Source organism: Stegodyphus dumicola, chromosome 2 (assembly GCF_044657685.1).
Source record: "Stegodyphus dumicola isolate Sdum_Otavi_A_Nest chromosome 2, ASM4465768v1".
Lineage (NCBI taxonomy): Eukaryota > Metazoa > Arthropoda > Arachnida > Araneae > Eresidae > Stegodyphus > Stegodyphus dumicola.
The window spans coordinates 288,279,882-288,295,203 of NC_140769.1; the positions used below are offsets into that span (position 1 = coordinate 288,279,882).

At 35.8% G+C, this 15,322-nt stretch overlaps 1 protein-coding gene across 1 annotated transcript in view; it reads right to left on the bottom strand.

The window, feature by feature from the left end:
- Positions 1 to 7,872, bottom strand: part of shu (inactive peptidyl-prolyl cis-trans isomerase shutdown) — a 31,122-nt gene extending 23,250 nt beyond the window's left edge. The window contains exon 1 of the mRNA XM_035359495.2: positions 7,632 to 7,872. Within this exon, the coding sequence (XP_035215386.1) occupies positions 7,632 to 7,669 (38 nt within the window). The 5' untranslated portion in view covers positions 7,670 to 7,872. The remainder of the gene's footprint in view (positions 1 to 7,631) is intronic.
- Positions 7,873 to 15,322: the final 7,450 nt, after the last annotated feature.

Below are 15,322 nucleotides of genomic sequence, written 5' to 3' on the forward strand. Positions count from 1 at the left end.
ACAGGTATAGTTCCACTGCACTCATTGTGCAGGTCCATCCCACTTTTGAAGAAGAACACTCCCGGGGGCAGTTTGAGGGTCTCCTACTCCTCTTCCCCTACCACCAAATTTTTGACTCTGAGGACTTATCATGCATTTTGAATGCCACTTGTCACACACATATACATTATATGCTTTTCCCTGGAATTTGTCTTCATGTCCATTTGTACTGCAGTCAGCATCACTAACCATTATACCAGCTAAGTGGCTTACACAAAAGTTATTGGAGATTTATCCTCAGAAAAATCAAACAAAACCCAACAATTAATAATGTAAAACTTACAGCAGATTTAAAAGAATGGTTGGTTGATCTTTACAATATGGTAACTGGTAGTTTGGCGACATTTTGGAGGCGATAAAGGTTACTACCTGGGACTTTGGTAATAATGTGAGCAGTACTCAGTTCCGATTACGCATTATTTTGCGTGAGGGAAGTGAGAGATCATGGGATATGTCACGCGATATTAATGGACGAATTACGGTTCTTTAATAGGAAAAGGGGGGAAATCGGGAAAAAATGTGGAAATTTTGTATTTAGCTTTATTCTGTGTTGTGTGAAACAGTGTTGGGTAATTTTTGGATCCCATGGCCCTAACTAAAGTGAATTCGAAATGGGTATTTAGGCATTGTGACAAAGAGAAATTTGCTTTTTATTTAGCGGAGGAAGTATGGAGGAAAAATTCGCAGAAAAAATCTTTCAATAATTTTATTGAATGAATTAGAAAAGTGTATCCGCCACATAATCAAGATTCTGAAGAAGATTAGGTAAGTTAGCATTTTTAATTATTTGATTTTATTATTATTTTTATAATTTTTATTTTTTATTATTTATTATTATTTTTATGCATTGTTCTAAATGTAAGGTGGAAAGGAATTTGGTATTATTGGGAAAATTGTTATTAGCAATGATTTAGTTTAAAGTAATTAGGATTGTAAGGTAATTTTTATTAATTTAATGTATGTGCTCATTTATATTTTAAGTAGTGCTTTTGAATTTAATTATATTTTAATGAAATGATAGTTATTTTGTGAATTTTATGTTTGTAGGAATTTGGTATACGTTTTAGTTGAAGTAAACGTGCATGGAAATAATTTAAATATCTGACACTAAGTATTTGTAATGGTTGCGGTATGACTTCGTTGGTGACGTTTATAATGTAATAGATGATTTAGAGGTAAAAGTTTTTGGATATTTTATTTATTTTATATGTGGAAATGTTCATATTTGTAAAGGCTAAATACTTTTTCGCGATCAGGTAATTTCATATATGTTCTTTTTACAGGGTTTAAAGATTGAGAAAATTGTCATGTATTTTCGTGAAATTTTTCTAATTTATGAAAAAAAAAGCAGTGTACATGGATATAGTGAAGAGTGTGCGCAATGCCATTTTTCTGGAATTCTGGGATGTTTTTTTAAGTAAAAATAAGTCGACGTGTACATGGTTTAGTGATATTTTAATTAAATGATAGTTATTTTGTGAATTTTATGTTTGTAGGAATTTGGTATACGTTTAAGTTGAAGTAAACGTGCATGGAAATAATTTAAATATTTGATACTAAGTATTTGTAATGCTTGCGGTATGAATTCGTTGGTGACGTGTATAATGTAATAGATGATTTAGAGGTAAAAGTTTTTGGATATTTTATTTATTTTATATGTGGAAATGTTCATATTTGGAAAGGGTAAATACTTTTTCGCGATCAGGTAATTTCATATATGTTCTTTTTACCGGGTTTAAGGATTGAGAAAATTGTCATGCATTTTCGTGAAATTTTTCTAATTTAAGAGAAAAAAGCAGTGTACATGGATATAGTGAAGAGTGTGCGCAATGCCATTTTTGTGCAATTCTGGGATGTTTTTTTAAGTAAAAATAAGTCGGCGTGTACATGGTTTATGTGTATGTGTTATTTTGAAAAACGCGTAAGGAGTATGGTGTTGTGCACTTTTTCCCAATTTTGCAGTGAATATTTGTCATGATTAAGCAGTTTTGTTAGATAAAATTTCTAGCATAAGTGTAATTCGGCTAGTAGATTGTTGGAAGAAGTGTTCAGTAGATAAAAAGAAAAGAAACATGTCTTTACTTCGTAAAGACAAAATGGCGGCGGGAAAAAAAAATAGAGGGTTGCTGTAGGAGAGTTGGTCGCCAAAAAAACGCCAAGTTACCATAATGTAAAGATCAACCAATTTTAGCTTAGCTTATACCATCCGCTATACATTAAATGTGCATGCGTAAACGCACATGTACAAACGCATTATGCGCATGCGCAGAAAGTTTGTAGCTTTGAGGTTCGGATTATAGATCATTCCGGATTATGGACATCCGGATTAAAGACTTTTGACCGTAGTGAATATGAAATTACCAATATTTTCTTAATGAAGTAAGATTAGTATAATTTTAGACTTTGAAATGACTCTTTTAAATGTAACAAATAAGCTAAGAATATTCTGAACTATTGAACAAAAAATCGCCAAGTTACCATAATGTAAAGATCAACCGAATGGTTTGCAATCAAATTTAACCCAGAAATTGTTACTAGAGTCATTAGGATAGAGTGGATGATCAACAAGAAGGGAATTCTTCGTCAAATGAAAAAATGCCTGGCATTGGCAAAACTTATTGTAACCAAAGATTTATCATATTAAAATAATGTTATACTCATAAATGATTCATTCATTTTGAAAAAGCTATACTTTCAAAAGTATTACTCATACGCATATGAAAAGAACCACAAACTCGCCAAGTTTCTTTCAGTACTTCAACAAGCTTCCCAGATAAGTGAACCATTGCTTCATCGCTGAATATCATCTTGGTGGCGAAATCTTTATTCCCCAATGCTTCTTGCATGCTGACATAAAAATCTAGTCAATGGGCGTAATCCTCCGGGTTTAATTGTTGCGGGAGTATGGTTAGAATCGCAACCATTGACGCAAAATTTTCTACAGTTTTTTGTAGTATCCCTAACATCTGGTCAATTGACAGGACGACAATGCTTAAAAATGTATGGAATGAGCTCGATTAGCATGTGGACGTGTCACCAAAGGGGCACATACTGACTATCTGTGGAGGGCGTATAAACTTGGGGAGTTTGTGGTTCTTTTCATATCCTTGATATGTGTACATGAAATACTTTTGAACATATAGGCTTTTCAATATGAATATATCCTTTATCCTAGACCTGTATTATATGGATGAGTCAAAATTTAATATATTTCAGTTTGATAGACAAATTACTGTAAAGTGAAGAATGAAGAATTGAATCCAAAAAACCTTCTCTTAAGGTCTGGGCACTATTCATGGGAAATTTACATTTTATGAAAAATATTATAGATCAGTATACATAGAGTCTTAATGAAAACCCAAATGCCTCTGCAATAACACTTGAAATGCAAATTCCATCAGGATAAGGATCCTAAGCATAGATTCCTATATGTTCACTTGTTGTTATTATGCAAATGCCTGAAATCATCAAAACTTCTCCATATTCTTCAAATTTAAATCATACCAGACTTGTACAGCATGAGTTAGCAAAAAGAAATGTGACATTCTTTAAAAGCTGTATTAAAAGCAATTTGTACTAACACCATGCCAAAGCATATGAAAAACATAATTTTAGTTTAAAATACCTAAAGAAATATAAATATACATATCCGCTTTTATTAAACTGCTTCAATGTTTGCAATGAACAAACAAGTACAAAATGAACTCGCAAAACAAAGTACAAAACTCGCAAGTACAAAATGATTTGGTACAACTCTAATATACGCCCTAATTTCACCAAATGTGGCGATATGTGTTCTACGCTGGTTTTTGGCGCGATTGCGTGTTCTATGGCAACCCTGTTGACGTTGAAAAATCTTTCGCTGGAGCTCGTTGGTTCACCTCTGTGTCTGAGAAGATGGGAGGGAAAGATAAAATGGTAGTTGTTGAATTGAAGTTCGGCAAAAGGAAATATGATTGTGGCTATCCTGTTGAGGGGTAGTGGATATTTGGAAGTGTGGAAAGAGGGTCTGGGAGATTATTTTTAATGGCAGTGCATGATAGAAGTAGGGATTTGTGATTTTATTTATTTGTGAATCATAGTATAAATTTTCTGGATAGTGTGTCTGGCTGTCATGTAAATACAATAGTGATTACATGGCAGCATGTTAAAGGCGGTATGAAATTTATATTTCTGCTATTCGAAAACGCATTAATTCATGGTAAGTGCATTTTATTTTAACCTTGTTCTTATTTTGTAGAATGTTATGTTCTTTGGTTCTTTAGTATGAATTTCTGTCGTTATTGTTGTTTTTTAAAAGTGTTTGAAATTTATTTTAGTTTATTTAGTCTAGACTGTACAATTCGTAGATGTTTTTCAAAGTTGAAACAGAACACTGAGTCCATGGTATTATTTGAAATTTATTGCTGTTATGTTATTTTATTAGAGCGAGGAGTGTGTACATCGTAGATTCCTTCCTTGCCTAAATTGTGCAATTCGTAGAATTTTTTTAAAGTTTAAACAGGATGCTGTGTACATGGCATTCTTTGAAATTTATTGTTATGTTAATTTATTAAAGCGAGGTGTGCGTAGTTTGTAGATTCGTTCGTTGCCTACATTGTGCAATTCGTAGATGTTTTTTTAAGTTAAAACATGTTGCTGTGTACATGGATTCTTGTCAAATATTTTTGGTTAGAAACTTTACGTTTTTGCTATCTAAATTTTTTGTTTTTGTTTCGGATTTTTAGCTAAATTGTGTGTCCAAAACGTAGTTTTTGCATGTGCGAAAACCGCGTTTTTGGAGACATTTTAGGCTAAAAGTTCAAAATGTAGACAAAAAATTTAGATAGTAATATGGCAGCGTGAAGTTTCTCGCCAAAAATATTTGGCGAGAAATTTGGCGACTTGAGGGCACATATCAGAGTAATTCCAATGATTTATTTGAAAACAAAGTCATCTTGCTATTTGCTATACATCATATCACAAGCAAAACAAAGTCATTATGCTAATACTTAGTACCCAATATTTGCAAGTACAACTGAAGAACACGATTATCCGAAAACAAATGTTAGCCACTGTACACATATTTTCCCTTTTAATCTGCAGGAAAATCATAGACAAGTTTTGCAATGTACTTATATGTAAATAATGGGAAAATGTTTGCCACAAAAGTAAAAACATATTCCTCTGTATAAGCTGCGAACAAGTAATATTAATTATAAAAAATTACTGCAAAAAAGAATCCATGCTTGTTTTATCTCTGTTACACTCGGAGACTGAGACGGAGCCTGGCTCCAGTACTTTTCAGTTTTTTAAATAAATCATAATTTTAGCTGAAGCCCTAAACCAAAGGCTTCTGGTACTTTTATGTTGAGGGATGTATGTGCAAATAGTTCGATGCCTTGTAAAAGAAAAAAAATTGGAGGAGCCAACAAAATTGTAAAAAAAGACGAAAGTATTTTCACAAAAAGAAAAAAACAACATGTTCTTCCAGAACAATAAGTATTCGAGGGTTTATGCCAAGCAAACAAAAAAGTTTTCTGGTCGCCATTCCCGATCGTTGTGTACATTGGGAAATAGGACATATAGGAATGCCATTCAGGAACACACGGCAGTATAATATTTTCAGACTGCAGTTAAGGATATAAGAAAGAGGAATTAAGAAATACTGAAGATTTCACAGTGAATCACAGTTATAATTTTGTAGACCCAAACTGGATGTGTAGGGCTTGTCACTAGATGTATGTCACAGCATGTGGAGCAGTGGTAAATGGAGAAAAAAATTTCAGCAGGGCACTGTTCACCACCATTTAGAGTTATATTTGATAGAATTCATGTGGTGTCGGTTATATTCAAAAACTGAATTTTATGCCACCTGTGTAGAGTGATTTTCCTTTTGTTTTATTATGTTTTATTTATGTGTAGCACATAAACATTTCTCTTTATGCTACCTACTTAGATTAAATTTTATTTCGTTTTGTCATTTTAAGGTATGGAATACTCTAGATTAAAAAATTAGAAAGAAAAATTTACTTTGTTTAAGAATTATGAAATTTTAAAAAATTTACTTTTTACAGAATTAATTTTTTTCCCCCTTTTGAACTCTTATTTTTTCATAATTTTACACTTCACAACAATTAATGGGTAAAAAAAAAAAAAAAAAAAAGAGTGGTGCATTTTTAACTGACACCACTCTAAAGGAATACTAAAAAAATGTTAATAAAACTGCAAATCTTGCCACGCAGACTTTTTTTAATAACAACACACAGTATACACATAAAAATTATGTTTCCCTTCTCCACATAAATTTTACGAGATAACTTTCCAGATGATCACGTGCTGTCCCTCTGTGTTTCTTATTTCGTCACAGTCTTTCTATTTTTTGTGTGTGCTTTCCTTTTCCAGATTAACAAAGCTGTATTTATGATTCACATTGAAATGTTCAAATCTTTCCTCTTCCAGTTTTTCAGTGCAGTATGATTTCCATGAATCGAAATATATTATAATTCCTTTTTCAATATTTTCCTTAATTGCTTCTTATAGTACTCATGGATAGGTTTGGCACCTTCACAAGGAAACATTTGTTTCTTTCACAAGAAACTCCACTGAAGATCAGTTGTTGTAGTAATGGCCCACTAGTAACCGAACAGTAACATCACTAAACATTGGTAGTTCGGTCCGAAGTTCAAATCCGACGAACAGGCTGGCTGCATGAGCATTTTCGTGGTTTACTGTCAAATGTGTATACGAGCCAGTTTCCATTAGAAAGTCCTCTACGAAGGCATCCCTCCCTTTACACAGATAGCCTTAGTGTGCTTTGCTGTAATCTCAATAAACCAAACCCAAATCTCACAAAAACACGCATTGTTTTTGTGCTTCGTGAACATATTTTCATCCACTTTGATGATAATAGCAGGTTCTCCTATTTTCTGTTGTTGCTGTTAAACAAACAACCCGCGCAAACCTCATGCATGTAGTTATTTTGGTCCACAACTGTTGTGTGACTGTTTTCCAATTATTTTTCACACCATTTAACTTAAGTTAATTCTTCGCCCTAGCCATAAATAAAGCTCACACACTTCAAGAAATTCAGTTTTGATAACTCAAATCATGTGCCTTTCCGGTATTGTGACAAGTTGAAAGGGTGCAGCGCCACTGAATTTCATATCCGAAATACAATTGCATTTCATGAGCAGTAGCAGCATATCACAAGTAGCATCTTTCGCTTGAAAGAATCTGACAGATTATTCCTCTGTTCTGCCAAATCCCAAATTTTCATCGGTTTTTGAAGGCCGCGACTTATTTCGAAAATGTGGCGGTAAAAGGGACGGGATATTCTGTATTTCGTCGGTAGTATCATTTTTGGCAACTTTAATGTCTGCTCCCGAGAAATGAAAGTACCATAATTTGTTATATTTCCACTGATCTCTTTACCTAGATTTTAATTTAATCACTTATTTAAATTTTTAGTTATTTATTTAATTTTTCCTACCTTCTTGAGTCTTCTGCACTTCTAATTTTAGAAATTAAGCCCTGATTATGTTCTGGCAAACACACAGCAAGAATAACAATTAGTATAATTTTCATAAATAATAAAAGAGAAATACACTTACTGGCATGAGATTCCTCGCTCTAAAAATACTTTAGGCATTTTCACTGATGAGCGGTCAAAGGAAATTCAAATGTATCAAACCAAAAACAGAAAACGAGCGCTATAAAGATTACTTATTAGGCGCCATTCGCTATTTCAAAATTCCTCTTCGATTGCCAACAATCGTTCCAACTGCGCATGGTCAGAGATTCTTTGGTTGCGCCTGCGCTGCCATATCATTCTGCCGAGAGATCCTTCAATCTGCTCCAGAATATTAGTTTTACACATAATAGATTAATAGATAAAGGAAATGTAAATGGCAACCATCATGCTTGGCCAAATTTGGCATCGTTTGACGGTATCACGGAGTATAATGACGTACATAGTACATCCGTACTATCCGTACATAGTTTTTTTTACATCGAATGACAACTGAGAAACTATCGTGTGAGTACGAAATTTTGTATTCATTTTGTGAATTTATTTGATTATATTTTTTACCCAGTTATTGTTTGATATAAAACCATTAAAACTGAAAATCATATTGACATGATTATACGTTTCATTGTCTTTTTCTTTATGAAATATTTGCTTTATATTCTTTAAATTTACTCAGTTTCGTACCAGTTTGATTTATAAATTTGTTTCTTAATATAATGGTAATTATTGATTTCTTTAAATTCATCTTCGTCATATCTGTTAGTAATTCATCCAGTAAAAATTCGTTGAATTATTCCAGTTTTTCCTTGTGGTGAAATGTTAAGTTGTGACTCTTAATTGTTTCCTTGAGATTGTATATTTGTTTAGCTGACTTGTATGTAAAAATTAATATATTGTATGTTAAAAATATTGTTGATATTTCGTTGGCTTTACCCTTTTCCTGTTATTTGTATCTCGTTTCGAATTTTTTAAATTGTTTTATGAAATATCTTCCAACCTGTTATAAACATTTTAGCAACACCTAAATTTTGCAGTACTTTATTCATTGTCTCATCTTGCTTACGAGAAATTTTAAATGAGTTATCTTTATGGCTGTTTTATGATCTGTCATCGCTTTCTGAAATTCTCTTATACTTACTGCATTTGATTTGGAGTTTTATTCACGGAAGAAACAGCTTTATTTTGATTGCTTTTTTAAACAGCCAGCTGGGATGTCCTGTAGAGCAGGATTTAAAATTTTTCAATTCTGTTCCTAGGGCAGACTTGCTAGTTCTCCTGATTTTACATCATGTGATAAATAGCTGTGTAAGGATATAGACAATTTTATGTAAATAACACATAATGCAGGTTTAGTTTGTTAAAACACATTTCACTTCATTATCTCACCACCAGATGGCTGCACTGTGCAGGAAGCAGTTTATCCCAGTAATTTTTCTAATTGTTTAATTGTTGTAAGTTACTAATTTTTCACTCTGTGTTTTAACTGTAATTTAACTATAACTTTGAACTGAAGAGAGAGATTCTGTCTGTGGAGTGTCAAAAAAACTCCTACATTATTTAGTGGATAATGGAAATATTTAATAAATAATAAACAATAAAGTAGGTCAATGGAAACATGAGTAATAATCTGATAACAATTTTATACACTAATGTTTTTGAAAAATGCAACACTATGAAGGAATTGTTGGAAATAAATGAAATTTATTCCACATATTTACTGGTAGTAGTAGAAATAAACGATTAAATTTATGATAGAAAAAAAAGTCGGTAATGAGTACTTTGTGTATTCGCCGCTATGCTGTGCGATGAGAGCCTGTACACGTTGTGGCATTGAATTATACAGGTTCTGAATGCAATCCTGGGGAATGGCATTCTGGATGACTTCAACTTGATGCCAAAGTTCAATTTTAGTGAGTGCTCCAACAGCTGTATCAATGAGTCGTCAACCAATGAAATCCCAGACGTGCTCAATGGGCAACATATTCGTGGAATAAGCTAAGGAGGGCATTTTCTGGATTCATAATCAGAAATTAATTTCCAATGTCAAACCAATATGTTAAAGTCAATTTTACGGAATGGATTTTAGCATTATATTGCTGAAGGATCACATCGTGCCCAGTGCTTAAAATGTGCGGGAGCACGGCACGTTTCTTCTCATATTGTTATTGGGTCGGATTCATGGGAAAACTTTTTTTGCCCAGTTGCATTCTTCTTGACAGCTAGAATTATATCTCCAGGGCATAGCGGTCAGAAACATTGGGACTCCTCTGTTTTCGATGCTACATTTCCCCATTAAAATTTTTTTCCATACCCTCCTGTTATTTCTAAAATTCACTCTATTCTCATTAGTATCATTTTAATTGTTAGCCCAAAGGGGCAGTTTGCCCAGAAGGCTATTAATTTTGTTTTGGCATTTTGCATTGATTCACTATATAAACGGCGAATTACTTTTTAACTGTTGCCACCAAATTTTTGCCCTGCATTATACTTAAATAATGAAGAATCTGCATAAATGTATGTATGCTTCTCGCATTGTGATAAAACAACAGTACTTAGAGACATCAAATTTTGAATAATGTACGTCTCCACCCAAATATGGGCATTCGAAAGCCCGAATTTGGAATTTGTTTTATTATCTATTTCATATTTTGGGAAGCATTCATGAGTTTTTGATTAAGAAACTCAATTGTTTCAAAGCGAGCAATAGCAACACTGTAGGGGAAAAAAAGAATTTTATCTCCAGCGTTCGAGATTGTGATTGTATTCTAAAGATATGCTCTTTTAAATATTTTGCAATATTGCTATTGAATTGAATTTTATGGTGTAAGTGCGAAGAGCATGATATTTAATAAACAAAGGTAACATACAAAACGTTAAAAAAATGCCTCTTTAGGTGCAATATAAAATTTTTTATTTAGTTTTTTTTTTTTTGTTTCTTTCATAAGTGTGCTGTTAAAAGTGGTTTTTAATCATTTTATTAGTTATTTTATTTATTTATTTTTCATCTTCCTGATGACTTTCCATAGGGCTCCAGCACTTCAGATTTTAGAAATTAAGCCCTGATCACACCTATTAATCAATGCAAAATGTCAGACAGTTAAAGTCCATTCCAGATGATTATGAGAATCACGTTGGACTTGAAAATGATTGGTAGCATGTCAGTTGAATACAGATATTCAATATACAATCACACAGCTAAAATATGAATGCTGCGATAATTTTTGTTTTTTGAAGTAACTTGCTGGTGTCTTTTTGATTAGTGTATACATGTTCATAGTATTCCTTATTGGTGTTTTCATTCAGTTTGTTTGCTAATGTTAAAGTGATTTATGATCATGAGCATTTGATTAGCATGTCCTGTGTACATTTTACAAAATTCTTGGTTTTATTGGGACTTGTGTGCTCGAGATTGTTAGCATACTGCAAATTGCAAATAATAACAGTTTCCTTCAGAATTTCCTTACGTATTATACAAAGTCATAGTTTTCTTCAGAATAAAAGTTTAGTGTAAGGATTGGCTGAGAACAGAGAATAGAGTTATTTGCAGAAATGTGGATGTAATGTGCAGTTGCTCCTCGCCATCTTAATTAAGATAAAATGCAAATTTAGGATGCAAAATTTCCCTCAGGGGGCTCACTTTTGTGAGTACGGGTGTGGCAATCCCGAGGTACCCTAGCCCTTCAGGGGATCATCTTCTTGGTGAGACGGGTGTCACGATCCTGGAGCCCCAGTGATCTGTCCTCTTTTCCGTCTCCTCTCCTCTTTGCTGGAACATTTTCCCTTCTCTTCTCCCTCGTGGTTTCTCTCTACGGAGTTTGGGGCTCGTCACGAGAGACTGGAACAGCCCTTGTCTCTAGTCTTCGAGTGGCGAGAAAACTGCCCACGTGTTTGCCGTGCGTGGAGACCCGTGTCGCTGGAAAGGAGGGTCCTGGTAGTTGAGGGGTGAGGTACTGTCCCCAACACACTACTTTGGCCTCTGCTTCAGCTAAACGGGAGGCACCTTAGTCGTCCTCACGGGTGTCAATCGGCTGGTCACTAGTCCTTGTGTCAGTGGCTTGGGGTCAAGCTCTCGGGAGTACCTGCTTTCGGGAAAGCCGACTGTGGGGCTTCAGTTTGCGTATAGGTCCGGCTAGCCCTAACACAGGAATCTGTGTTCCCTTGTTGGGCTCCGTGGTGGGCGGGGCCGTCGGACCCGAATCTTTTCTTATTTCAATATGGCTAATTCTCAAATTTTTCTCATCAAAGACTTCGAAGTCACTCCAGTCTCTCAACCTAGTTCTGAAACGTCCACTACTAAACCAGTCACTCAACCTAGCTCTGAACCACCTACTAATAAACCAATCATTCAACCTAGTTGTGAAAAGTCTACTACTAAACCAGTCACTCAATCTAGTTCTGAAAATTCTGCAAAAAAATTACGGACAGATGCAAATAAAAAAAATCATAACAATAGTCCCCGTTTCCTAGTCATCTCTAGTCCTTCTGGCGAAATGCATAAGATGTCTCCTTTCGTGATTAACAAATACATCCAGTCTTGTATTGGTGAGCCGAGAAATATAAAGCGTCTCCGCTCCGGAGACTTCCTTATTGATACAATCTCAGCCACCCAGTCTGCTTCTTTACTTCAAATAACTAAACTTGGGCAAGCGAATGTCAATGTAACAGCACATAAGACACTGAATTATTGTCGTGGCGTTATATCGGAATTCGACCTTCTGTATGTTCCTGAAGAAGAGATCGCTTCCGAGCTATCCGACCAAAATGTCTGCGGTGCTAGGCGGATCAAGATGCGTAAGGAAGGTAAGTTGATCGATACGAAACACGTGATCCTTACCTTCAACACGCCTGATCTGCCTAAGAATATTAAGGCCGGATATTTAAATTGTCCCGTAAGACCCTATATTCCCAACCCTATGCGATGCTTCCAATGCCAGCGTTTCGGCCATTCTAAGACGTCTTGTCGTGGCAGCCTCACATGCGCCCGATGCTCACAGATTGGCCACGATTCTGAAAATTGTACCGCTGCGCCTCTTTGTATAAATTGCAAGGGTGAGCACCCAGCATTTTCACGCCTCTGTCCAAAATGGAAATTGGAAAAAGAAGTGCAGACTGCAAAGGTTACGAGGAACATCTCATATGCCGAAGCCAGAAGATTAGTCCAAAGCACACAGCTACGACCAAATACATCTTACGCCAATGCTCTTAAAAAATCTCGCTCAGTTGCTACCCAAACATCAGTTAGTATGCAGACGCCACCAAACAAAACTCAACAGACTACAAACAACAAGAAGAAAGAAAACCCAACCCATACAGTACAAAATAAAGAAATAGTAATTCAAAGCAAACCCAAAACTACCACACGAAAAGAAACAAATAAAAATAGAAGTTCCAGCAATAGCTCTCTTGATGGAATGGTTTCTGAATCTGCGGATTCAGACGGTATGGAAGTAGAAGAGGGTCTGGAAGTTCCCAAGCATCTACTTCCACGAAAAACCAAACAAGAGCACAGAAAGAACAAAAACTATTCATAATGGCCACCCTCGTATCATGGAACTGTCGTGGTTTCCACCGAAATCTGCTCGACATCAAAGCTATAATCAATGTTCATCAACCTTTATGCTTCGCAATACAGGAAACAAATCTAAAACCGGAACAACAAGCAAAACTTCGGAGGTTTTCTTTCGTCAGGAAAGACAACATTGCAGGTGAGCGTGCCAGTGGAGGTGTAGGTCTCCTCACCTCACTGGATTATCCCTCAAATGTGCTTTCTTTGACGACATCCCTCCAAGTTGTCGCTACTCAAACAAATTTTGATTTTGTTGCTACAGTCGTTTCTCTGTATTTGCCTCCAAATGAGCATATTGATCAGCAATATTTAAATGGTCTTTTAGAGCAGCTGCCTGAGCCTTTCATCATAATAGGAGATTTTAACGGCCATAGTCCGCTCTGGGGTAGTAAGGATACTAATTGCCGAGGAAGACAAATTGAGCAGATGATCGAAGATCATAGCCTTTGTCTCCTCAATAATGGGCAAGATACTTACTTCCATGAGCCTTCAAAAACATTCCATGCTCTCGACCTTGCCATCTGTTCACCATCTCTGTTGCCTTTTTGCACTTTTAATGTGGGTAAAGATCTTTACAACAGTGATCATTATCCCATTCTTGTGTCTCTTGCACGAAGAGGAGCAAACCCCATGTCGAAATCCCCTCGGTTCATACTGGACAGGGCAGACTGGGAACTCTTCTCTTCCATTGCAGAGCTCACAGATGAAATGGTAGAAGATGCGCATATCGATGACGCTGTTGAAGCTGTTACTAATACTATTATTCAGGCAGCTATGCTCTCCATTCCTAGAACATCAGGAAAACTACTAAAATATTCAAAACCATGGTGGAATCGCGACTGTCATGAAGCACTGAAAAAACAGAAAAAAGCATGGGGTATTTTTCGTAGATATCCTACTCTGCGAAACCTCATAGCCTTTAAAAGAGCCAAAGCAAATGCACGAAAAGTAAGAAGGCAGAGCCAGAGGGATTCCTGGATTTCATATGTGTCGTCAATAACATCCTCCACGCCTAGCAAGCGGGTTTGGGAAAGAGTTCGAAAAGCATGCGGCATATATAAAGACCACTCACTTTCCTTTTTGGAAAAAGATGGCCGAGTGATTAGCTCCATAGAAGAAATTGCGAATACTATCGGTGAGACATTTGCTTCCGTTTCTTCCAGCAGAAACTATACACCTGCATTTCTTTCTATGAAGCAGCACTCTGAAATAAATCCCATCGCATTCAACTCTTCCAAATCTGAGCCTTACAATAGAGACTTTACTATGCTTGAATTAAGGAGTGCTTTATTGCAGACACATAGGTCTTCTCCGGGTCTTGATGGAGTGAATTATGAAATGCTAAAGCATCTGTCCTGTAAGTCACTGAATGCCCTTCTCACTCTTTACAATAGGGTGTGGAAGGAGCATGCCTTTCCCAGTGCATGGAGGAGAGCTATTGTCATTCCTATTCCTAAGCCAGGGAAAAATCCAAGGAATCCCTCCAACTATCGGCCAATTGCCCTTACGAGTTGCCTCTGCAAACTGTTTGAAAAGATGGTAAACAGCCGCCTAGTCTACTTCTTGGAAAAGAATGATATTATATCGCCTTATCAGAGTGGTTTTCGAAAGGGAAGAACAACTGTAGATAACATGCTCCTCTTAGAGACATCTATTCGAAAAGCATTTGTAAGAAGAAGCCACCTTGTCTCGATATTCTTCGACATTGAAAAAGCTTATGATAAGGCATGGAGATACGGTATACTCCGGGATCTTCACGAGAGTGGCTTGCGCGGCAACCTACCAATTTTCATTCAAAATTTCTTGAACACTAGAACTTTTCAAGTAAGAATTGGCTCTGTTTTTTCGGATGTTTTTAAACAGGAAGAGGGTGTGCCTCAAGGCTGTGTGCTCAGTGTAACCCTGTTTAGTTTAAAAATAAATTCTGTACTAAAAGAACTTCCTCCCACCATCTTGGGATCTCTATATGTTGATGATCTGCAGATTAGCTGTCGAGGAGCAGACATGAGATATGTAGAGAGGCAACTGCAGATGGCTCTGAATAAGATCCAAGAATGGTCAGACAAACAGGGATTTACATTTTCGAAACAGAAAACTGTGTGCGTGCACTTTTGTAGGAAGCGAGGTCTCCATCCTGAACCTGAGTTATATTTGAATGGTACAATTATTCCAGTTGCGCCTGAAGTAAAATTTTTAGGAGTGACTTT